The sequence below is a fragment of the Myxocyprinus asiaticus genome, chromosome 4 (genome assembly GCF_019703515.2).
Source record: "Myxocyprinus asiaticus isolate MX2 ecotype Aquarium Trade chromosome 4, UBuf_Myxa_2, whole genome shotgun sequence".
Lineage (NCBI taxonomy): Eukaryota > Metazoa > Chordata > Actinopteri > Cypriniformes > Catostomidae > Myxocyprinus > Myxocyprinus asiaticus.
The window spans coordinates 59,515,001-59,540,052 of NC_059347.1; the positions used below are offsets into that span (position 1 = coordinate 59,515,001).

At 36.6% G+C, this 25,052-nt stretch overlaps 1 protein-coding gene across 3 annotated transcripts; it reads left to right on the forward strand.

Moving 5' to 3' along the window:
• The first annotated feature begins 5,049 nt into the window (after positions 1-5,049).
• zbtb43 (zinc finger and BTB domain containing 43) lies at positions 5,050-24,071 on the forward strand. 3 transcript variants are annotated; one of them, XR_007897056.1, is made up of 7 exons: positions 5,186-5,379; positions 6,723-8,110; positions 21,111-21,193; positions 21,892-22,069; positions 22,228-22,396; positions 22,492-22,571; positions 22,781-24,071. XR_007897056.1 is itself a non-coding variant. In XM_051696409.1 (3 exons), the coding sequence occupies exon 3, from the start codon at positions 6,745-6,747 to the stop codon at positions 8,044-8,046; it is 1,302 nt and encodes a 433-aa protein (XP_051552369.1). In that variant the 5' UTR covers positions 5,115-5,153; positions 5,324-5,379; positions 6,723-6,744; the 3' UTR covers positions 8,047-12,869. The 3 variants fall into 3 exon arrangements, 2 of the variants coding, with proteins under 2 accessions (XP_051552368.1, XP_051552369.1); XM_051696409.1 differs by lacking the exons at positions 21,111-21,193; positions 21,892-22,069; positions 22,228-22,396; positions 22,492-22,571; positions 22,781-24,071 and adding an exon at positions 5,115-5,153 and having other exon boundaries at positions 5,324-5,379; positions 6,723-12,869; XM_051696408.1 differs by lacking the exons at positions 5,186-5,379; positions 21,111-21,193; positions 21,892-22,069; ... (1 more) ...; positions 22,492-22,571; positions 22,781-24,071 and adding an exon at positions 5,050-5,153 and having other exon boundaries at positions 6,723-12,869.
• Positions 24,072-25,052: the final 981 nt, after the last annotated feature.

Sequence of the window (25,052 nt, forward strand, 5' to 3'; positions counted from 1 at the left end):
AGAAAGGGAGAAGAAAAGACTTGCCCACAGGTCAGTTGCTCCTCTTACTAAAGCATTTGCGATGCTCCAATTCGAACTCTATGAAGCAGTCGCCAAAGTAGCCGCTTTAAATCCAAGTTCACTCCCTGCCAAAAGCCCTCAGTCATTCCGAGTTCCTTCATTTTGGAGCTTCCTGACCTCTAGCCCATGTCCACCTTGTGAGACGAGGGCCCCCGTGTCTTATCAAATGGGCTTTTGTTCTCCTCGGCTTGGCCCGGGTCTCTGAGGATGAGAGATGCAGTTAATACCCAGGGAAGTGGCCCTAATCGCCCGGCGCTATTACTGCGGCCAATATCAGCAGGGATGACAGACTTATTGATTCCACAGCTCCAGGTGGACACAGGTGACTTCCCCCCTCCATTGCCCCGGATTTGATCTCCACTCGGCTGGGCAAGAACAGCTCTGTCTCACCTGTTCTGTGGCACATCTCGAACCATTAGCTCCAGAACTGAGCGTAATCTCTCAATAGGACCTGATGACTCCGAAATGTACAGGTACATTAAAATGGTAACTAAATTTGGGGATTGTCCAATCAATTTCTCTCTATGGTATATACAATTCTTGTGTTTGTATGTGTATTTACAGTGGGAAGTACAGAAAATATTTATACTCATTAGTGTATAAATATCCCATTTAGCAAATTTATATTCTTAAAACGTTTGCCAAATGTTACATTACGGCTGTGGGATCTTAAAAATGGGCAGTTTTCTTAACACAAATATAACATTATTCAGAGACTAGAAACGAAACCGAAAACGAATTGATTGTTTTATTTTTTTATTTTTTTTTTTGTAAAAATGTAATTGAAAATGGGAACAAAGTCCCTTTCAATTGTTCTGGAGTGAAAACTTTATTTAAAAATTCTGGTAACCAGTTAATTTCGTTATTATTTAGTTCAGATATTTTTTTTTCTTGACACCAAGGAAAACAAACATTAAAGATAAAAAGTGAATTTCTCAGTTGTTTCCAAGTCTTCACTGAATTATTGTTAGATATGATGCATTACAAATTCAGTGCTGGTGGATTTTGACTGAGAAGCAGACCTGCAATTAAAATGTAATTATAATAAATTATTATGTTTATTTATTTTTTGTGATAATGTTCTGTTTCATATGGCTTATTAGTTAAAGTTGATTCAGGACTTCAGAGAGATAATGCAGCCAATCAGGACAAATATAGAACAGGAGTCATTACTTTCACACTACAATTTCATGAGTTGCAACTACCTGTCAAACACACATTGAGCTACTCATAAGTTACAGATAAGCTACACATATGCATATGCACTTTCTGGGTCTAAATAGACAGTACTACACACAAATGAGAATAGTCAAATCAAATTGTTGATGTGTTAAACTTGCTATAGTTTACTTTTATGTTGCTTCTTCATCAAATAGCAATGTCAAATGTAAATCAAGTCAATCACTGAAACAACAGCGTCACCTTGAGTAAGAAATAGCATGAATAATATGTATGTGTACACGCATATGAGATACTGATAATTCACCATTCTTGATAATTCATTGTTGCACAGAAAATCAACGTGATATACTATTTATATATATATACACTGATCAGCCACAACATTAAAACCACCTGCCTAATATTGCCAATATCAATTGCCATTAACAATCATGCCACGCTCCAAATCACTGAGATCACATTTTTTCCGCATTCTGATGTTTGATGTGAACATTAACTGAAGCTCCTGACCCGTAACTGCATGATTTTATGCACTGCACTGCTGCTATACGATTGGCTGATTAGATAATTACGTGGATGATTGTTGGTGCCAGATGGGCTGGATTGAGTATTTCTGTAACTGCTGATCTCCTGGGATTTTCACACACAACTGTCTCTAGAATTTACTCCGAATGGTGCCAAAAACAAAAAACATCCAGTGAGCAGCAGTTCTGTGGATGGAAATGTCTTGTTGATGAGAGAGGTCAACAGAGAATGACCAGACTGATTTGAACTGACAAAGTCTACGGTAACTCAGATAACCACTCTGTACAATTACAGCAGGGTAAATAATTCATGCCAAAGATCAGCGTCAGCTAGCGTGAGCAGTTTGAGCCACTCTGCACTCTATGTGTTGGCAAGGTCTCTGTTGAGTTCTGCTATGTTTTGTGCTGTGCCATCTGTCAGTATTGGTGAGATTGCCGATAGGATCATAATCATACACCATTGTGCTCGCCTGCAATCTATAAAGGGACCCCATTGAGTTCTCTGTCACTGCTCGACTTGATAGTGTGTCCATCAAAATATTGATTCAGTAGGATATGTAATGGCACATTGATTTTCTGCTGTAGGGAGTGATGGACATAGACTCTGCACTTTTTTCCCATGTGACTTAATCAAACCTCTGAACACTCATTCTTACAGTGGAGGGATGGGTTTTTTTTTTTATTGTTTTATGGCTGAGTTTCAGAGAAGGTTAAGGTTGGTATAATATTGATCTTTAAACCAACTTTGACAAAATCTAGAGACAGCTCAATCAGACTTCAGCATCTTCAGCACTGCTGAAAAAGTTTTATATTTGAGACATTTATATCCACCAGCCAAAATATTTATTTTCACTTAATAATAATAATAATAATAATAAATAATTATTGTTATTATTGGTAATGTTATTATTATTATTGTTATTATTATTGTTATGATATCTATTCATAATATTATTTCTTTTCTGTATTTTTCACTTGTTTCTCTTATGAGGGTGAATTTTATAAAGAAATACCAGGGTAAAATTTCATAAGAAATTATATGTAGTTATAAATAATTATTTAAATAATAAATAATATAATTACAAATAATTTCTTAAAAATAAGAAAACATGAAAATACAGGTGTCCCCCATCCTGTTTGAACACAATTATTTATTTATTTTATTATTTAATCACCATAAATTAAAGGCAGTGTAGCAATATGACCATGTTGTATAAATATTTTAACATTAAAAAATATATTATTGTATTTTGCATGAATGAGAATTTGTTTCACAATGCCACAATTTTTCATTGACCTAATATTGGCTTCATTTTATTTATAAAAAATAAAATGAAGCCAGTTCAAGCCAGTACAGTTCATTTATAACAGCAGTTACACTATGTGCAGATATCAAATACAATTTATAAATAGCCATCCCTTATCATCACTGCTGAAAGATCCCATATAGTGGGTAACTGAATAATAATCCTTGCTTCTGTATGAATGAGAGAATTATCAGGTGATAGAATTGACTCTATCTCTGAAAGCAATATGAGCTCAGTTATACTCTGACAGCTGGGCAATTTTATAAGACGATATGTATATTTCATAAGAATTGCCGTGAGAAGTTTGAAAGTCAACACGGGCAGAAGTTGAGCAAACAGACCCAATCACAGCTGCTCAACCTCTGATCACATACATTTGTAATACTGTGTATATTACAGCCTGACAACTTTCTGTATTTTTTTCAGCTCAGCACAGAGGAAGACATGTTGTACATTGGACATGCTCTAAAAACTGACCCTAGATACCAGACAGGCTGCCACCGATGGGGGGGGGGGGGGGGTGCAGCCTGTCAGACTAGATTAACAGACTTTTTAGGGTTAACTCTCCCTTTACACTGGTTGCTCTATGGTGACTCGCCCTAGTATGTCATATGAATATTGTAAGTCACTGGTTGAAGTAAAAAAAAAAGCATCAGCTTAGCAACCAATGTACATCTGTTTTTAAATATATGCAATAAAAAACAATGATGCTATTATAATTATTTGAGTTTGACTTTCAGTTACATATACAGCAGAGTATTCACAATGATGACATTGTGGGCCTCATTTTAGGTGAACTGCATTACAATTCTCTCTAAACAGTTCAGTGCAGTAAAACCGATTGATAACATAGAAATCCACAGGATGTTCACCCATACCAATACACCCCAACACCTGTTATTAACCATTTTAGGAAAAATCTTAAATAATTTAACTCTGAAAGTGATACACTGAGAGGTTAAATATACTGAAACAATCTGACAAATTCAATGAATGCTGCTATTTTGCTAAACTGATAGATTTGAGGATTAGGGTCCTTTAACAGTTATAGAAAGACAACCTACTGTTTCATTTGGGCCAAAGTGGTCTATTGTCTGTTGCTGCTCTTATCCAATAGCGCCACCCGCTGGACACCTTTTGAAATTTGGTCTAGAAGACGTTCTCGATTCTATAATATCATCAGACTACTGATCACAATAGTATGTTCCCTAAAGGCAGTTTTAACCTATTTCACCCACATCTGTGCTTTATTAATTTATTTCTGTGGCAGTTTTTGATAGTTGTATTGATGCTTATTGTAAAAAACAAAAAAAAAAAAAAAAAACAAAAACAAATTGTATTTATTTTTTAAATCATAATATTTAATGTAAGATTTTTACATTGAAATTGAAATACATAGAGCTCATTCTTTATAAGATAGACGAGACATAACGGAGAAAATAACAAATGTTCCACCGAGTGCTGCTTATTGACTAAACGTCTGTCTGGCAAACCGCGAAAAAGTGGGCGTGTTTGTTTACATTTCTCTCTGAGCAAAATCTTTCTAGCAAGTCAGGCCATCTCTGGAACGCTCTCGGGACGCTATTTCCAGTCATGCTAGTGCAGCTCCTGTCTACTTGAATGGAGAAAGACCCAAAATCTCAAAAATGGTTGGTTAATATTACGATCAAAGAGCATATTTCAAATAACCAGCAAAATCTGACAATACTGGAATCATTAATTGTGATTATTTACCTCATTTTACACTAAAAACTTAATTTTCCCCTGCTTATATAGCTAGTGCGCATGCGTGTTCTAGAGTTGATTGACAGGCGATGTCTGTTTCTAAAAGGTGATTGGCTCTTTTAACTGTAAGGCACCCGTTTCTACACCCGTTGACCGTTGGGCGCTCTGAGCTCCTTGGTTGAGCGTTCCAGTTTCTCCTATTCATTTAAATAGAAGTGGCCCGTCCCTGCTAAATATTCTCTGCTCTGAGCCACGCGACTGTGCGTGATGACGTGAAGGGTACGCTAAGCTGTCGCTCTCGGAAGGAAGGAGGCTGGTTAGCTTTCAGAAACCCTACAAAATGATCCAGGAAACGGTAAGACAAGCCGTTTATGATGTTGTGCATGAAACCTGTGCTATTATGTCCGGGTCAGTTTCAGGCACAACGATGTCTGGTAAAATCTAGGAAGTCGTCTTTATATTCTGATGCTAACGAGCAGCATAGCACGTTAGCCTGATATGTATATGTTTCCTCCCTTTGGGTAGCCTGATCTCTGCTTTACTGAACGTATGAATTATGACAGAGGATAACTTCAAAAGAGGTAAAATATTTTTCCTCCGACTATGAAAATAGCTACGTTGTTATGATCTTCATTGTATCCCTCAAACTTTGCAAAGGAAGGATTCTATAGCCACTGTGGGCTTTAGAATGTGTATTAGACAGTATTGGGTGTAGTTAATTACTGTAATTAAATTACTTTTTCATTGAAAAAGTAAAGTAAGGGATTACTGTTAATTTTTCAGTAATTTAATTACAGTTACTTCTGATGTACTGAATAGACTCTAGAACAATTCTATATGAAACAATAGTGAATTTAAAATCGAATTTTAACGTCTAATGTTAAAATATACGTTTTCTAATTTAACGCTGCCCCTTTAAATTCTTTGGGCAGTTCATGAATAATTTATTTGATTTTATATGATTTATTTGAAAGAATTAAAAGAACAGTTTCATGTCTGTCCTTGTATTTTTCATCTAGTCGAGGTTGATCAGGGTTTTAGAACATAATTAGTAATAAGTAATGCAGTTACTTTTCAGACAGAGTAATTAGTACAGTAATCTAATTACACTGTAGAAGATGTAATTAGTAGTTATTAATTACTTTTTTAGAGTAACTTACCCAACACTGGTATTAGATGTATCTCATCGTTTCATTTCTAGAATTCCTTACAAACATTCCCGTCCCCATGGTAACCATAGTTCCAGCCAAAACACCCTAGTTACCAAATCTAGTTATTGTTGCCACAGTGAAACCCACAATAAATCAGTTTATGATCTGTAAAAGTGTTATGCTGTTTTGTGTAGCATCCTTTTAAGGAATGCTTTGGTGATGTGTTGGCTAATTTTAATAATTCCAATATTGAAATGTATTAACTCTTAAATGCATGGGTGTTTCACCAAACGTTATTACATACCTCGGGTCTTTAGTGACCCGGCACGTACAGTGTCCAAATAGTGTCAAATTTCAAATATATCAAAGAGATGATGCAACAAATATAGAACAGTGAACACACTGCAATTTCATGAGACTGAACTGTCTGTCAAACACATATTTAGCTACACATAAGCATTTTCTCAGGCATTTTTTAAGTTTAAATAGATGTACAACTTAGGCTACATAATTTCAGTTGGATGCCCAAATGACAAAAGCCAAATCATACTGTTCACGTGTTAAACTTGCTATAGTTTACTTCCACGTTGCTTATTCGTCAAATATGAATGTCAAATGTAAATCAAGTCATTACTGTGATGCTTTTTGCATTGTTTTCCACCTGCTGATCTGAACAGACTGGCGACCCATTGTTGGGTTACGACCCACCAGTTACAAGAGAGCCGCTACTATAGCTGATTATAAACACTAATCTGTTCTGTCTTTTCATTCAGAACGTTTAAATTCTGGGAAACCATGGAGACAGAGTTGAACTCCTTCCATGTGGAGTTCCCTGACTTTTCCTGTTCCCTTCTGAAGAAACTGAACCAGCAGCGTCAGAGGGGTCAACTGTGTGACCTCATCGTGTCCATAGGTGGCCATCAGTTCCGGGCTCACCGCGCTGTGCTGGCCGCCAGTTCGCCGTACTTCTGTGATCAGGTGCTGCTGAAGAACAGCGCCCGTGTGGTTTTGCCAGATGTCATGCATCCTGGCGTCTTCGAGCAGCTACTCTTGTCCTGCTACACAGGAGCGCTCTCCGTGCCTTCCGGCGAGGTGGTGGCCTTCCTCACTGCCGCAAGCTTCCTGCAAATGTGGCACGTGGTTGACAAATGTACTGAGCTTCTAGAGGTGGGACATAAGAAAAGCAACCGTGGTGGTCATTTTGAATATGGTACATCTCCGAAGGTGGACGATTATGGCACGGATAATGAGGATGCAGGCCGGACTGCATGTCAAGAGGAAGATCTAGTTAAAGATGGTATTTCAATTCCTGTTTTACAAAGTGCCAGTTGCTCTTCTCCAGAAGATCCATGCAGTGAGAATGGATTGGATGCTGTGGAGAATCAGTGCTCGAGGCCTGCCTATGTGCCACCGAGCATTATGGGACACAGGAAAAAGGTGCATGTGAAAGCAGAGAGGACCAATCGAGAACCCTGTCTGTTTAGCGACGAGTCCACCGTAGTAGCTGATACGGACCAGAACTGTCACACTCCAAATATCGTTGATGATTGTTTTGATGAGAAACTAGTGAAACGTCTCGAGGAGTGCTTGGATAGAGATTGCTCCTACGAAGAGCCCTTGGACTTCTACGGAACCTCCATGGAAGGCTTTTCGCAAGCTGCGGATGAGATCCCCAACCCGACATCCAAGGATAAACAGCCGCTAGATGGAGTTACGGTTGTTGCTAAAGACGAGGAGGCCTCGGCCCACAGTGACAGTGGCCTAAAGGAGCAAACGTCTCACTCTGGGTTTGCCTCTGTGGTTTATAAGCTCTATCCGTGTCAGTGCGGCAAGAGCTTCACGCACAAAAGCCAGCGAGACCGCCACATGAGTATGCACCTGGGTTTACGGCCATTTGGCTGTGCTGTTTGTGGCAAAAGCTTCAAGATGAAGCATCACTTGGTGGGCCACATGAAGATCCACACTGGTATTAAACCGTACGAGTGCAGCATGTGCGCGAAACGTTTCATGTGGAGAGACAGCTTCAACCGCCATACCTCCACATGCGCAAGGGCCCACCAGAAACGACGAAACAGAGTGGAACCCGCCTCCTTGTAGGATCCTTGTAAGAGCGCAAGAGAGGGTGTCATTACCAGAATGCCAAACCAATCCACAGCCTAAAGTAAATATAGAGATTCTTTGGTTAATATTTAAAATAAGCACCTCAATTTTGAACAAAGGGCCTCGGTTCAGGTGTACCTAAAAAAAAAACACATAGGCTGCATCTGAAATCGTAAACTGTCAGAATATGCACAGCATTTGATGAAGAACATACTTCTTCATCCGGGAATGTGGGCATTGTCATGTGACCTGAATAGATACTGTAGTAACAACCATGAAAATAATTTACTCTGGTCTTGCTAAACAAGTACAATTTAACCACAAGGAATTTAACCACAACTTTCTTGGTATATAACACTTAAGCCCAAAGTATACTTAGATTTTGTCGCAAACGTTCAGCGTCTACGTACAGTCAAACGCGAGCCTGTCAAAGTATACTCCATATGACTGTACACATACACAGGCATTGATGAGATGCCGGACAATTTCTCTTCAGAAGTTTAGGCCCATAAAGGTGTCTTTATGTTCCTTCAGACTAGAGTTATACAAAGGCAGGGATTTCCTGACTTCCTCACACATGCACTCTTGACGTGAATATCTACTGTTGTTGTTTTTACCTTTGTCTCCTGTTGCTTAGTGGCAATTACATCTTCTTCTAATGCATCTTCGTGACAACAAAGGCTCAAATGTGAGTGTTGCCACCTTGTGGACACACTAATTAGTGCAGATAATTCCAGGCGCATGAGCATTCAATCAAAGACGCGTGGTTAGAAAAAATAGGGCTGTGCGTGTTCAGTGCCCTGCTGATGACAAGATTTGCGTCACGCATCCTGTACGTGGACGCTCGGCGTTCACGTCTGAACGAAGTAAACTTTGGGCTTTACAATTGAATAGAGACGTCCAACTTGTGGTTTCTCCTGATGGGATGGTTTAAACTTTTAAGTCAACATGAAAGCAAAATTGACCCTATTTACTTTCATAATTCATCAGTGCATACTATTCCAAAATGTCATAGCTGTAAAAACTGTAATGCAAAAAAAGGCTCTGCCTCTGAAACAGCATTCCTTGTTGGCTGACATCACTTAGATTTAGCCATTGTTTTAGGTTACTATTGTAGTTAATATAATCATTCTGAAATCTTGTGACTGTAGTTAACACAATTTAATTTCAGTTAACTTTAATGTAATAAAAGTTACAACAATAATAGCAAGTAACAATTGGATTTGAAAAAGAAGTGTTACCGTTAGAATGTTTTTGTAGTCAAGTACTCTGCCTCTAATCCACATTAAACGAGTAATCGATTACTTGTTAATTAAAGTGCAAGTTAAAATTAAAAACGTATAACACGTACGTGACATTTCTATTTAGTTTTATTCACAAATGCTACCAAGAATGATTTCAAAATAAGATAACTTCAACAAACTATGCTTTTCTTCTTGGAAAAAAATTAAATGAACAATATGCATTAATAAAAAAATAACAGTTAAAAAACATTTTCACACACCTGGAGCTTACAATGAAACCAGAAGTGACGGCATTAAGGTAATGCACATAAAGTTTATCACATTTTTATAATTTCAAATGTTATTATTAGAAAAAAAAAAAAAAAAAAAAGTAGTGTAAGGTGGCTTTTGGTCTGATAAGCTTCCAAGTTTCTTGTACCGCTTCGCATTTTCTTTCAACCATAAAAGCAGATCCTTATCCGTTGGTTTTGCATGACTCCAACAAGAAACAAATAGAGTACAAATCATAAGAATCAAAATATTACAATTAATGCCACACGTGGCTTTGCTTTCAAAAGCACAGACGCCATCATATCTTCTCTTATGCAACACCTCGACGACACAAATCCACAGCGCCCCCCGTGGTCTCAATTGTAACTGCGAGATTTGGGGAGCGATTGGGAGAGGAAGTACCATGTAATTCAGTGTTGCCCATGGCAGACAAATGTGTAAAGGAAAATCTATTAAAATGTAATAGTCAGTTAGCTGGTGCAGAACGATTACTCGATTATTCTGTTGCTCATACGCATCCTTGCTCACGATCCACTCAATTTCCAATGTATAAAATCAAGTCCCTCCCTACATTTGTTCTTGAAAACTTGACGCCTTACAGAAGTAAATTGGGATGCAAATGCCATTTCATGTTGACTTTAATGTCATTCTAATGTCTCAGATGTGATTAGTGTATCTAAATACTCTACCACATCATTCAAATCTCACAGAAAAGCCTTGAATGAGTCTTTTTATTCAGGTTTATCACTCAGCAAGCGCTTTGGAGTTAAAATTGTAAGTATAATTTTCTTATGTACATAGAAATATACCTCAATGCAACATTATACAGGATTTATTTAAAGGGTTTAATTTGCCATTGATTGAGTTATTGGCACTAACACTTTGGTAAATCTCTATAATTTGGTTGCTCAGTCGTGGATTTTACTGAGAACAGAGATTATTTCAATCATGAAACTGCTAAACCATTTTTAATCCATATAATGCTCTTAAAAAGCCCACAGATTTATTAGGGTTATTTTTAAGAAATAACCCCACATAATATTGTATAAATGGCATTGACATTTTCATCTCCTTCTGCAAACAATATTGACAAGTTCTTGTGTGATTGCTATTTCACCCCAAATACTTTTTTAATGTGCCATAATTGTATGCTGTATAGCTCATGAACATGTCTAATTTGACCCCAAAATTAAAAGCCAAAACAGTAAATTGTATTTTTCATAAAGAAAATATTCAAATATTTTGCCTTGTGACATTATTTTCATGACAATTAAGCACACTTCCTTCCCAATTCTCATTACAGTAATGCATCCATTTTGCTTTGAATTTTTTTGTAATTCTTATTTTTAATGCAGATTCTCATTACTGTAATTCAGTAAGGAGAATCATCCTGTTCGGACACAATTATTACCATTATTTTAAATTAAAATCATCTTAAAGGCAGGACATTTCCTTTTATAATGTCATTGTTTTGCATTACTGTAATGAGAATGAGATTTTTTGCTTTATGGTAATAAGAATTGGGAGTGCTGAATTATCATGCAGATAATGTCACAATGCAAAACATTTGAATGGTCTTAGAAATTACTTAATTTCTAAATGCAAAATAACATTTTTATTTTTTATTTTGGGTTGAAATATGATCTGGATGGAGAACTTGATCTGTTTCTTGACCGGCTTTGTGAGATTCACCATATATATATATACACACAGTTGTGCTCAAAAGTTTGCATACCCTGGCAGAAATTGTGAAATTTTGGCATTGATTTTGAAAATATGACTGATCATGCATTTAAGGATAGTGATCATATGAAGCCATTTATCATCACATAGTTGTTTGGCTCCTTTTTAAATCATAATGATAACAGAAATCACCCAAATGGCCCTGATCAAAAATTTACATACGCTTGAATGTTTGGCCTTGTTACAGACACACAAGGTCACACACACAGATTTAAATTGCAATTAAAGGTTAATTTCCCACACCTGTGGCTTTTTAAATTGCAATTAGTGTCTGTGTATAAATAGTCAATGTGTTTGTTAGCTCTCACGTGGATGCACTGAGCAGGCTAGATACTGATCCATGGGGAGCAGAAAAGAACTGTCAAAAGACCTGCGTAACAAGGTAATGGAACTTTATAAAGATGGAAAAGGATATAAAAAGATATCCAAAGCCTTGAAAATGCCAGTCAGTACTGTTCAATCACTTGTTAAGAAGTGGAAAATTCGGGGATCTCTTTATACCAAGCCAAGGTCAGGTAGACCAAGAAAGATTTCAGCCACAACTGCCAGAAGAATTGTTCGGGATACAAAGAAAAACCCACAGGTAACCTCAGGAGAAATACAGGCTGCTCTGGAAAAAGACGGTGTGGTTGTTTCAAGGAGCACAATACTTGTTGACCCCTCTCCAAACATAGCGCTTATGGTTGTGACCATAAAGCTCTATTTTGGTCTCGTCACTCCAAATTACAGTGTGCCAGAAGCTGTGAGGCGTGTCAAGGTGTTGTCAGGCATATTGTAACCAGGCTTTTTTGTAACATTGGTGCAGCAAAGGCTTCTTTCTGGCAACTCGACCATGCAGCTCATTTTTGTTCAAGTATCGTCGTATTGTGCTCCTTGAAACAACCACACCGTCTTTTTCCAGAGCAGCCTGTATTTCAGGCGGATTCAGACTTTAGTGAAGTAAAACAGTGGACACATCTTTACTGTTTTACTTCTCAAAGGACAAAAGCACAAGAAAGTGGTAAAAAATAAATAAATAAATAAATAAAAACATCTTTTGAAAGGGCTGCAAAGTACTTGTAGAAAAGACTGTAAACGTATTATTGTATGGATCTGATGTACAGCATGTGAATGGATGGTTGGATGTCTGGCTTTAACTAGTCTGGTATTATTATGGTCTGTTTGTGATCAAGTTAACCACAAACCTTGCTTACAACAGTACCTCATATGCTGTGGTATTTTTGTAGTGTTTAGGTAAGGTGCATGGAATGTGGTTTCATGAACCCTTAATGAGAATAAAATGTAAGCTAATAGTATTGTAGATTTAAATCAAGTGAACTGGGCTTTTCTTAGAATATTGAATTAGACATGCAAGTGTTATAAGCTGCTATAACACTCTACAGAACATTTCAAACATGCTTTTGTCTATTGTCATTTGATTATGTTAGTTTGTAGTTTGTAAATAGGGTTTAAATAGTTTTTTGAATGTGCATTTATGAGTTTCTATATGCCTCAAACAGAACAAACAAGCGACAATCAGGTTGGCAAACACAATACATTAAAGTTTTGCCTCTCAATGGAAAATTTGGTCAGTTTATCTTATGGAAATGTGTTTATTGTATACATTATACAGTATGGTTTATTCTTTTCTTAATCAAATCATATATATTTATAATTATGTAATTGGTTCAAATTATATAGTTATATATGATATAATTTGGTTAAATATTGTAATACAGTTTGTGTGTAATTTATTATAGTAACCAATTATCTATTGGAAATTGCTACTTAAAATCAGGGTGGCCTTCAAAGACATTTGGAAAGATATATATATATATATACAGTATATCTTTGCTTGACAAAATTGTTTATCAGCAGATGAGGATTTGAAATGTTGGACTGATCACTACCTCAACAGGACTCTCATGTTACGATCCGTTGATCAGAAAACATTTCTCTCCGGGCAACCCCATTCTCCAGTTACGCTTTCGTTGTGTTTTCTTCTTATAGAAGAACTTTGTGAGATTTGTACAGAGATATGTTTAGCAATAAATGTTTTATTCGTTCTGGAATCCTGTTTGGTTGCACAAAGAAAAGTTGTCCAATTTCAATTTAATACAATTTTTCAGACACTAGATGGCAGTGTCAAGAAATATAAATGGACTAATACTCAAATTAAAGATACTGATTTATTTTTAATTAAACATTAAAACTGCCAGCTCAGCTAAATATGATTTGACTTACTGTATCATGGCATCACTATGGCATAGTTTCAAAAACTGCTTCATTACCTCATAAGTTATGCAATTAATTATGAGTGTTTATAAGTCAAAACTAATTAACTATATTAGTCAAGTGCATTAGGACATGTGCTGTTTAATTAGCCAATATTAATTTTTACAGATGACGTGAGAGAGTTCATTTTCTGTTGGAACAAGAAAATAATAAAATATAATATCAAATAAGTAAAAGAGAAATGCAGGGGAGGGTAAAAATTAATAAGAAAAAAATCAAAGTTATTCTAAGTCACATAAGTACTTCGTAAATCATAAATACATAAAGTCTTGATTGCTTTTTTATTTATATAAGTCTCTTATAATGCCCTATTTCACTTCATAGCATCATAAGAATTTTTTTTTTATTAAAAAGTTTCATTTTTGAATATGAAATTATTATAATGATTTTTTTATAATAAATAAAGGTATATATTTAAAAATAAATAAAGAATAATTCAACTAAGCATTCGAAAACATCAAAGACAAAAAAATCACATACAGAAAGTCTACTGTAGTCTTCATAATTTTTTTTAAAAGTCTCACTTAACATATGATTATTATTATTTTTTATTATTATTTTTAGCAAGATGGAATGAATGTGAGAAATAAGCAGGTGTAATCTTGAACAAAAAATACATTTTAAAGGGATAATAAATCACAAAAAATAGGCTACACATATAAAATCACAAAAAGTACAGTAAGTCTTAACTGCTTTTTATTCAAGTAGTCTTCTTATGCTGCCTGATTTCACATTAAAGCATCATAAGATTATTTTTTATGTTTAATTTATGAGTATGAAATTCATGAAAGATTATAAGAAAATGTATGGAGTATGAGAGAAATAAGCAGGCGAAAACAAAGGAATATTAAATAAAAAAAATAGGCTATATACAAATCACACATACAGAAAGTCTTTTTAAATAGTCTGTTATGATGCCTGATTTCACTTATTATTATTATTATTATTATTAATATTATTATTATTTTTATTTATTTATTTTTTTAGCCAGATGGAATGAATATGAGAGAAAAAAAAAGCATGCGAAAACATAAAATAAAAATGTCATATATGTGAATAAAAAATTTAGTGAAGATTATAAGAAAATGGATTACAAATGAAAGAAATAAACTGGCGAAATCATCACGGCTGCCCGAAAACACTTGCGCGTCCACTTTAAATTCACACAGAACCGATGCTTCAACACGATTGGCTGTTGCTCTCCGAATAGGCGGTGTTAATATCTGCCTGAGGCGTATGATTGGTCAGGCTACTTGTCTATCAGAACAAAGAAACCTACCTGACACTTCCTGCGCTGGAATGTTTTGGTTTTTTGTTAGTTTTTTTGGGCAGTGTGACATTTGCACATTACTCTGCCATGTTTGTGTACATCTGTCGCAAATATATTAATGTTTATAAACCCACGAGATCATTTTAACAATCCGACGCACAATAAAGTGGATTATGTGAAAATCTGAGCTCGTTTAACGGATTACTGGAGGCAGAATAAGATTGTTTGGTCTCCTCATTGATTCAAGATCACACTGAAGAGGTAGTGAACTCTTATTTAATGTATTGCTGTCGTTGTGATTGGATCGATGGACGCATTATGTATTGATAAGAAACAGTCTGTGCACCTCATTCATTATAAGAAGTGTTCGTAAAGGTGAAAGGTGACAGTTTTGTGCGCGCGACCCTCCAAATATCCCAAATATCTCATGAGAGGCACCGGTTAATTTCTAAAGGACATATATTTATGTTATCATCTTTAATATTATAACGTAGTGTAACATACATTACATATTACTGTTTTAATTTAATTAAGTGCCCAAATTGACATCCTGAGATTTTCTGTCGTACCAAATGTTTGGGGGTGTGGCTTATAGTATTATATCATAATATTAAATATAACAACAACGAAAAGAACATGATCATTATTGATTAATTGCATTACTGCTGACTTATATACAGTTGAAGTCAGAAGTTTACATTCACCTTAGCCAAATACATTTAAACTCGGTTTTTCATAATTCCTGACATTTAATCGTAGAAAACATTCCCTGTCTTAGGTCACTTAGGATCACTACTTTATTTTAAGAATGTGAAATGTCAGAATAATAGTAGAGAGAATGATTTATTTCAGCTTTTATTTCTTCCATCACATTCCCAGTGTGTCAGAAGTTTACATACACTTTGTTAGTATTTGGTAGCATTGCCTTTAAATTGTTTAACTTGGGTCAAACATTTTGGGTAGCCTTCCACAAGCTTCTCACAATAAGTTGCTGGAATTTTGGCCCATTCCTCCAGACAGAACTGGTGTAACTGAGTCAGGTTTGTAGGCCTCCTTACTCACACACGCTTTCAGTTCTGCCCACAAATTTTCAATCGGACTGAGGTCAGGGCTTTGTGATTGCCACTCCAAAACCTTTACTTTGTTGTCCTTAAGCCATTTTGCCACAATTTTGGAGGTATGCTTGGGGTCATTGTCCATTTGGAGGACCCAAACGATGATTGTGAACAAGCCATAGCCCTAACAAGCGAATTAAGGTCTGAGACCTTGGTAAAAGTTATCTGAGAACTCAAATCTCTTGGGGTGCCCAAACTTTTGCATGGTGCTCCTTTCCTTTTTTTTTTTTTTTTTTTTACTAATAATACACTAATCTTGCTTAAAATGTTGAAAAGAATGTTTCATCTATAACTTTATGCCTTTTGGAGATCAGTTCATCTTCTACTCACTTAACTATTTACAGCAACAGAAATTTTGGCCAGGGGTGCCCAAACTTTAGCATGCCACTGTATGTATATATATATATATATATATGTATGTATATATATACAAACTGGCGGGTGCTGTTTCGGAAATTGGTACTTTAATTCACCAAAGTGACATTCAGCTGATCACAAAGTATAGTCAGGACATTACTGATGTAAAAAACAGCACCATCACTATTTGAGAAAAGTCATTTTTGATCAAATCTAGACAGCAGCCATCACTCCAACACCTTATCCTGGAGTAATCATGCTAAATTGCTAATTTGGTACTAGAAAATCACTTGCCGTTATATCAAACTCTGCTGAAAGATATTTGGTTAATTAAATGAAGCTTAACATTGTGTTTGTTTTTGAGTTGCTACAGTATGCAATAGACTGGCATGTCTTAAGGTCAATATTAGGTCAAAAATGGCAAAAAAAGAAACAGCTTTCTCTAGAAACTCATCAGTCAGTCATTGTTTTGAGGAATGAAGGCTATACAATGCTTGAAATTGCCAAAAAACTGAAGATTTCATACAAAGGTGTACACTACAGTCTTCAAAGATAAAGGACAACTGGCTCTAACAAGGACAGAAAGAGATGTGGAAGACCAGATGTACAACTAAACAAGAGGATAAGTACATCAGAGTCTCTAGTTTGAGAAATAGACGCCTCACATATCCTCAGCTGACAGCTTCATTGAATTCTACCCGCTCAACACCAGTTTCATGTACAACAGTAAAGAGAAGACTCAGGGGTGCAGGACTTATGAGAAGAATTGCAAAGAAAAAGACACTTTTGAAACAGAAAAACAAAAAGAAAAGGTTAGAGTGGGCAAAGAAACACAGACATTGGACAACAGATAACTGGAAAAGAGTGTTATGGATCTTAACCCCATTGAGCTTTTGTGGGATCAGCTAGACTGTAAGGTGCGTGAGAAGTGTCTGACGAGACAGACACATCTATGGCAAGTGCTACAGGAAGTGTGGGGTGAAATGTCACCTGAGTATCTGGACAAACTGACAGCTAGAATAACAAGGATCTGCAAAGCTGTCATTGCTGCACGTGGAGGATTTTTTGATGAGAATTCTTTGAACTAGTTTAAGAAGTTCTGAACATTTTTTTCAAGTTAGTAATTTTTCACGTTATTAATGTCCTGACTATACATTGTGATCAGTTGAATACCACTTTAGTGAATAAAAGTACCAATTTCTCTCCATAAGAGCAAAATCTGTACATTATTCCAAACTTTTGGCCACCAGTGTGTGTGTGTGTGTGTATGTGTATATGTTACATCTGCAAAATGAAAGATTTTGTTCATGTTTTTAACCTTTAATTGTTTTTGTAGACAATTCCTTTCAGTCTTTCCAACATTATTTTACATTTGTATCTTCAAGGGCCTGATTATCTCAAAAGAACAGTTGTAATTAGTAGCGTAAATATTCATCTGTATTATTGCTTGTAACTTTAAGAGTTGCCACACACGTTGTGATCATTGGTCCTGTTTGTAAAGCCCAACAAAATGCAGTTTAACCATCTTCTGTTAATAGTACAAACCACAAACCGGCTCTCTTTACCATAAACTGTTATTTCAGTTTCACTTCCTCCTTACATGATAGTATATTGTTTTTGCGTTTTGCACGGCAGTGTTGAAGAATAATTTCTACTTTTAAATAAAAACAAATGTTTTCTGTTACCAAATTCAGGCTCTTTTAGAAGCCATAATACAATAATGAATGTAATGTTTTTTTTAAAAAATCCAGTCTGCATCAGCATTATTCCAGTAACTTGGCAACTGGCAGCAACACTGGCGTGAGATGCTATCTGATGTTTGTTTCACTTTCCTTACAAAACAGTACTGTGGCCAAACCATGAAACCATGATATACTGTACATATACCAGAGTTCTACTGAATGATTACCATCGTCATATACCATGTTTACAGTGTACTCCAAGGTACTTCAATAGATTCAATTCAATACCATGGTATGTTTTGGTACTATTTTGTTTGTATGAACAGTATAATTCACCATTGTTGTCATGTTTGTCCTGTGAGATACAATAGATCTTTGAGCCTTTGAACTGGTAAGCCATCTTTATTTATGTTTGGAAATGCTTATTTTTTTCGAGAAAAGTCATTTGAGTATATTGGATTAATAAATATATTGGATGAGGAAGGAAGTACACGATTACCACATTACAGCAACAAAACATCAGCAAAACATGCTCTACATGATGTATAGCAGTGGTTCTCAACTGGTCGTTGCGAACCAACAATGGGTCACCAGTCTGTTCTGATAGGGTCATGGATAGCAGATAAAAAAAGAGTGCTAATCGAATTAATTAAAATGCAACTAACTTTATAATTGTGATTTTAGAAGAGCAAAATATATAAAAGGGATGCACTGATGTATCAGCTGCTGAGATTTATCGGCCAATTATTGACCAAATTAAAACTGGCGTATCAGTTATAAACATGAAAACAGATATGAAAAAAAAAAAAAAACGATTGTTTATTAAGTAATTAGTAAAACAATTTGTAAAAACTCTGTGAATTCAAGTGCACAATCCAGAAATAATAATATCCTCAATATGTAGAAGGGTTGGCATTCCTAAGAACATGTCATATTTAATTTTTATTGTTTATCTTTCTCACATTAATGAGGAAAAACCAGCATTACACACGTGACAGTTGTAATAGCGGCACTTAGCTATAGGCTAAATGATGAGGGAAACCATCCAAAACATTTTGAAACCAGCAGACTTTGACTTCAGAGACATCGGTATAATATCCATTAAAGCTGTATGATTGATTGAATTAAGATTGAAATTGCAATATGGCCATGCATGATTACTAAACCTTAAATGGCTGCATTTTAAAATATTGTCTGCATCCAGCGCTTCAGTCAGCTCTGTGTGAGCAAGCAACACTCTCTAGCAGTTTGGACAGTATTACCCATAATCCATTATAGCAAAATAATACAGAATTTAAAATTTAGAATTTTGGTCACGTGCACTGATCTAGTGCCACAGTACGTTTCGCCTTTTCACAGTCTTTCTTGCTCTGAGGGGTGATCATTCTGTTATCCCCCCCAAAAATATTCATGTGAAAAATTTTAAAGCTACACTATGTAAGATTTTTTTTTTAATTATTATTTCATTAATGAACAAGTACACCAACACTCCATCTTCCAAACCATGTATTTGCCTTTATATTTTAGAGCTGTCGGGACAGATTTGGCGGGAAATTTACATCACGTCCGTAAATAAAGAAAAGAATGTCTAACTAGCTATACAGTGTGTGTGTATATGTGCGGTGATGGGCGTGGTGGTAGTTTGAAGCTGACAGCTTGTAGCCACAACACAACCAACATTGACCATAGATCATTCAAAAAGGCAACCCTCTGCGGAATCACCTGTTTTCAAAATAGAGAAACCTCAACTGAGAAGAGTCTGGAAGCAAATAGTGGAAAGCGACAGAGCCCGTAATAAAACACGAATCAACATCGGCTTGTCTTTTTCAGAGGTGGTGACAACTCCGAGAAAGAATTAAAAACTGACCCAGAGATGGAGTTTTTCTTGCTCGACAGGTAAGATACTTTACTGGACAGATCAAATTTAGAGACAGGTCTGGACTGTTTTATTGGACCGTCTCTTAGTTTGTAGAATACAGCTCAGCATTCAACACCATAGTGCCCTCCAAGCTAGATGTGAAACTCCGGGTTCTGGGCTTAAACAGCTTACTGTGCAGCTGGATCCTGGACTTCCTGTCAAGCAGACGCCAGGTGGTTAGAATGGGCAGCAACATCTCCTCATCACTGACCCTCAACACTGGAGCCCCACAGGGATGTGTTCTTAGCCCACTCCTGTATTCACTGTACACACATGACTGTGTGGCAACACATAGCTCCAATGCCATCATTAAGTTTGCTGATGATATGACGGTGGTAGGTCTGATCACTGACAATGATTAAACGGCCTACAGAGAGGAGGTGCACACTCTGACACACTGGTGTCAGGAGCACAACCTCTCCCTCAACGTCAGTAAGACAAAGGAGCTTGTGGTGGACTTCAGAAGAAAAGACAGAGAATACAGTCCCATCACCATCAATGGAGCACCGGTGGAGAGAGTCAGCAGCTTCAAGTTCCTCGGTGTCCACATCACGGAGGAACTCACATGGTCCTTCCACACTAAAGCTGTTGTGAAGAAGGCTCACCAGCGCCGGCTGAGGAAGTTTGGAATGAACCGCCACATCCTCACACGGTTCTACACCAGCACTGTAGAGAGCATCCTGACTGTCTGCATCTCTGCCTGGTACGGCACACTGTCAGAAAAAAAGGTACCCAGAGGAACAAAATAAATAATTGTACCTATAAAGGTCCACTATATGTCCTTAGGGTACAATTATGTACCCAGACGAGGTTGAAAGGTACACTTTTTTTAGTGTTCAGTGTTAAAGGTCCATATTTGTACCTTTCTAACAAAAAAAGTCTATAGGCCTATCTAGAATGTGTCATAACAAAGTATATTTTATTTATATACCCTTTACAAAAAAAATAAAAATGAATGAATGAAAAAAGTACATAAATAGCCAACAGTATGAACAGAAAAAAGGACTAAAATAACAAATCTATGCATTTATATTGAACATGTACACATAATATTAATATGGTTGTGGTCTCTTTAAGAAAATGTCGCTGGCTCGCACCTGTCTGTTCAGTCAATCAGTAAGAGAGATTCGCACTTCGCGGTTCCCTCAGCCAAGTTCTGACAACACTGGCATATCTTTATCTCTCTAGAATGGAGTTGGGGAAGATGTCTACAGCTCAGTTAATAAAGGAGCTAATTCGGTTCGGTATAGAAGAGAGGAAGAAATTTGAGGGTGAGTATAAAAGTTACACGCTGAAAAATTAAAGTGTTGACCACTATTTAAGCTTGGTATTAAACTCAACCAAATAGTTAACGGCACATAACCTTGAACTTATAACTAAGGCCAACAGTTCTGGCAGTTTCCGTCTCAAATAAAATGACTTTATTCGTCAAATAAGAGAGATGCTGTAAGGAAAGGTTTCTTTTAATTGCACTTTGGTGTTAAGGCGCTTGCTGTTCTAAGTTTTGGCGGGCAAGTGGGCCCCATGAAGATTACGTTTGCTACGCATACACTTATCTTTATCAGTTTAGTATATTTACAACTGTATGTCTTAATATAGGCAATGTATTTCTACTTTATTTCATAGTCTTGTAAAGTGGTTATACAGGTTAGAGAGAGAGTGTGTGTGTGTGAGAGAGAAAGAGAGAGTGTGTGTTTGTATATGAGTGTGTGTGAGAGTGCGTGTGTGTTTGTGAATGAGTGTGTGTGTATGAGTGAGTTTTTGAAATTCCCAAGTTCCTTGTAGACTAGAAAAGAATGCAATATTTGTACATCAGATCGAATCAAAATCATAAAAACACTGTATGAAAGCATTGCTCAGTTTAAGATGTAAGTATTCTTAATAATGGTGCCAAAGAATTAAAGGTTTACACTAAATTTGGTATTTAAATCACATATAATGCTAAACTAACATTAAAATATTTGTACAGGTATCCATCTAATCATTTCTGGTGATACAGTGATATGAGTTGTTCATATGATATAAGGAGAGTATACACAGACCAATCGCCGTTTACAAGCGAAAACAGTCCAAAACCGTTGTAAACAAAGATGTCGTTGGATTTTGATGTGAGAGGAGAAGAGGATGCCATGTTGGATGGCATAAGGGTGAGTACACCATAAGAGAATTTTCATTTTTGGGTGAACTTTTCCATTAATGTAGACGTAGCCTTAGCATTAACTAATGGGACATTGAAACTGTATAAAATTACATAATTTGACTGGAAACTGCTTATGCTTTTTGTGTCTTTCTTAACTATTTGCAGCTTTATCAAGAAATTGGTTTCCTGTATAAATCTCTTAATGTGTGCTGCTGCTTTCGAGAAGGTTTTGGAAACATTGCATCTAGTGTGCTACAGCTTGCTCATGAGAAATCTCCCTTAGCAAAGCTGCACAAGGAGACTAGAGAAGAATCTCTCACTGAAGATCATTCTGGTAATTGGCTATTGACCTCAGTCTTTATCCTCTTAATTAATCCTAGTCTTTCTTTGGATGGATTCATACATGTTTATATGTGTCTTATGTTTTAGTTATTGATTTCAAAGCAGCTCTCCTGATGTTGCCATCCTTGTTCAGGGAGAAACATAAGCATTTCATCGTGCTTGGGGAGGTGCGTATATGGACTTCTGTTTGTGTATTAATTTTATGTAAAAAGTACAAATAATTAAAAATTGCATTTAGAGTTGTGCCACATTTATACATGAATATTGTGAATATGAATAACTATTCAAGCATATATATTGTGTCTGACCATAATTTAAGTAACCTTAAGTAAAAAAAAATTGACTGAGAGAAATTCTTGTGTGCTCTGTCATTTAGAATGGACCATCATCGCCATATCCAATTGGCCAGAGGTCACTGACTGGAAGTCTGTGTTTACAAGAAGTGGTCAGAGCTGATGGGTTGGAGATCTGCAGGGCTAGTGGTGTGGATGAAGGGTCTCTTGCTGCATTTTTTCTTACTTTGTCTTCAACCTGGCTTATCCATCTCACTTAAAGAATACTCTGATATTTCTTCAGCGGTATTCCTCTGCCTACCCCCGTGACCAGAGTCATTAACCGCTTATATAACATCTACCAAAAATGCCTCGCCCATTCTGTTGTCCAAAATGTTCACACTTGTTAAATTTATCTAACACATAGGTCTCGTTCATGCACATGAAGCACATTTTTCTGTAATTGTTTTTCATACCGTGTGAAATGTGAGGAAGACTGGACTGTCCCCTCACCAGGTGAGGAGGCTGATTACCAGGCACTAGATACATATGTTGTTGATGACAAATTGTTTGTTAGCACTTGGTATTCCTGCTGAAGAAAAAAACTGCACTATACTGTAACCCTAAAAAGGTGCAGTACATGTATTAATGTAGACTTTTTTTTTTTTTTTGTCCCTAATTTGGAATGCCAATGTGCTCTTAAGTCCTCGTGGTGGCATAGTGACTCGCCTAAATCCGGGTGGCGGAGGACGAATCTCAGTTGCCTCCGCGTCTGAGGCAGTCAATCTGCGCATCTTATCACGTGACTTGTTGAGTGTGTTACCATGGAGATATAGCGCATGTGGAGGCTTCACGCTATTATCCACGCACAACTCGCCACACGCCCCACCGAGAGCGAGAACCACATTATAGCGACCACGAGGAGGTTAACACAACGTGACTACCCACCCTAGCAACCGGGCTAATTGGTTGCTTAGGAAGCCTGACTGGAGTCACTCAACACGCCCTGGATTCGAACTTGCGACTTCAGGTGTGGTAGTCAGTGTCTTTACTTGCTGAGTTACCCAGGCCCCCAATGTAGCCTTTTTAATAAGCTATATGTATGTCAATTTTAAACATTGGTTTTTATTTTCTGTATGTTTGAGATTGAATTTTGAATTTGACTTTATATGACTTATATTACAATGTTTGTGTTCTTCACATTTCAACATAACTCTTACAGTGTTTTAATGTTTGTCATTTAATACCCATTTTAAATGACTGCTTTATATTGTATTGTATGTAGTGTATGTGCTGTTTAATGTATGTTATAATACTTATTGATCCACACCTGCTGTTGAGAGATGTGCAAAGTTATGAACTTAATGTAGTTCTTTTTGTAAAAAGAGATTTATAAATAAAATTGAATATATGTAAACCTGTGTCAGTAAGGCACTTTTTTTGCCACCTAAAGGATCGAAATGGCTCTGTCACTGGGGTGGTACCCTAAAGGTACAAAGTTGTACCTTTTAATAAGGTCTATTTTTTGTACCTTCTACATAGAGTGCACGATTGTAGCTTAGGGTACATAATTGTCTCTTAAATGGTACAAAGTTATAAAGGTACAAATTTGTTCCTCAATTAAAGGTACCACCCCAGTGACGGGCACTTGTACCCTAAAAGTTACAGTTTTGTTCTTTTTGTTCTGAGAGTGCAACAGCACCGCCCTCAACCGCAAAGCCCTGCAAGGGTGGTGCGAACTGCCAGACACATCATCGGAGGTGAGCTTCCCTCCCTCCAGGACATATATACCAGGTGGTGTGTGTGAAAAAAGCTCGGAGGATCATCAGAGACTCCAGCCACCCAAGCCATGGACTACTCTCACTGCTACCATCAGGCAGGCGGTATCGCAGCATCAGGACCCGCACCAGCCGACATCATGACAACTTCTTCCCCCAAGCAATCAGTATATTTTATATACTTATATTGCAATAAATATAAATTTTTATTTCCTCGCCTCTATTGAAAACCATGCAGTGAACAACATAAAATATGGGTCCTGAAGCAGCTTGTTAAAAATCACTGATCACTGATAACTGGTATAGTTATAGAAGTATGGACTTACAGCTCATCTGAAGTCTCCTGTAATTTGCCATTAAGGATTAATTTCAACATTCCCACTATCAACAAGCCACTTGAGGTGTTCATTACCACCCTTGTCCCATTTTATTACTTGGACACAAATGATTGTGAATCGGAGACTGAAGATCAGGAAGTGCATTATCATTAAGCTAGTTTTTAAGAACTTGATTAATTAATAACACGCTAGATCACTAGCCTTAAAATCCCTCTCCTTATGTCTCTGTCGAATTGATTGAGTTGAATTTGTTTGCTTTA

Excerpts from the sequence above, each read along its gene's own strand:
- zbtb43 (XM_051696408.1), top strand. The coding sequence starts at position 6,745 with ATGGAGACAGAGTTGAACTCCTTCCATGTGGAGTTCCCTGACTTTTCC.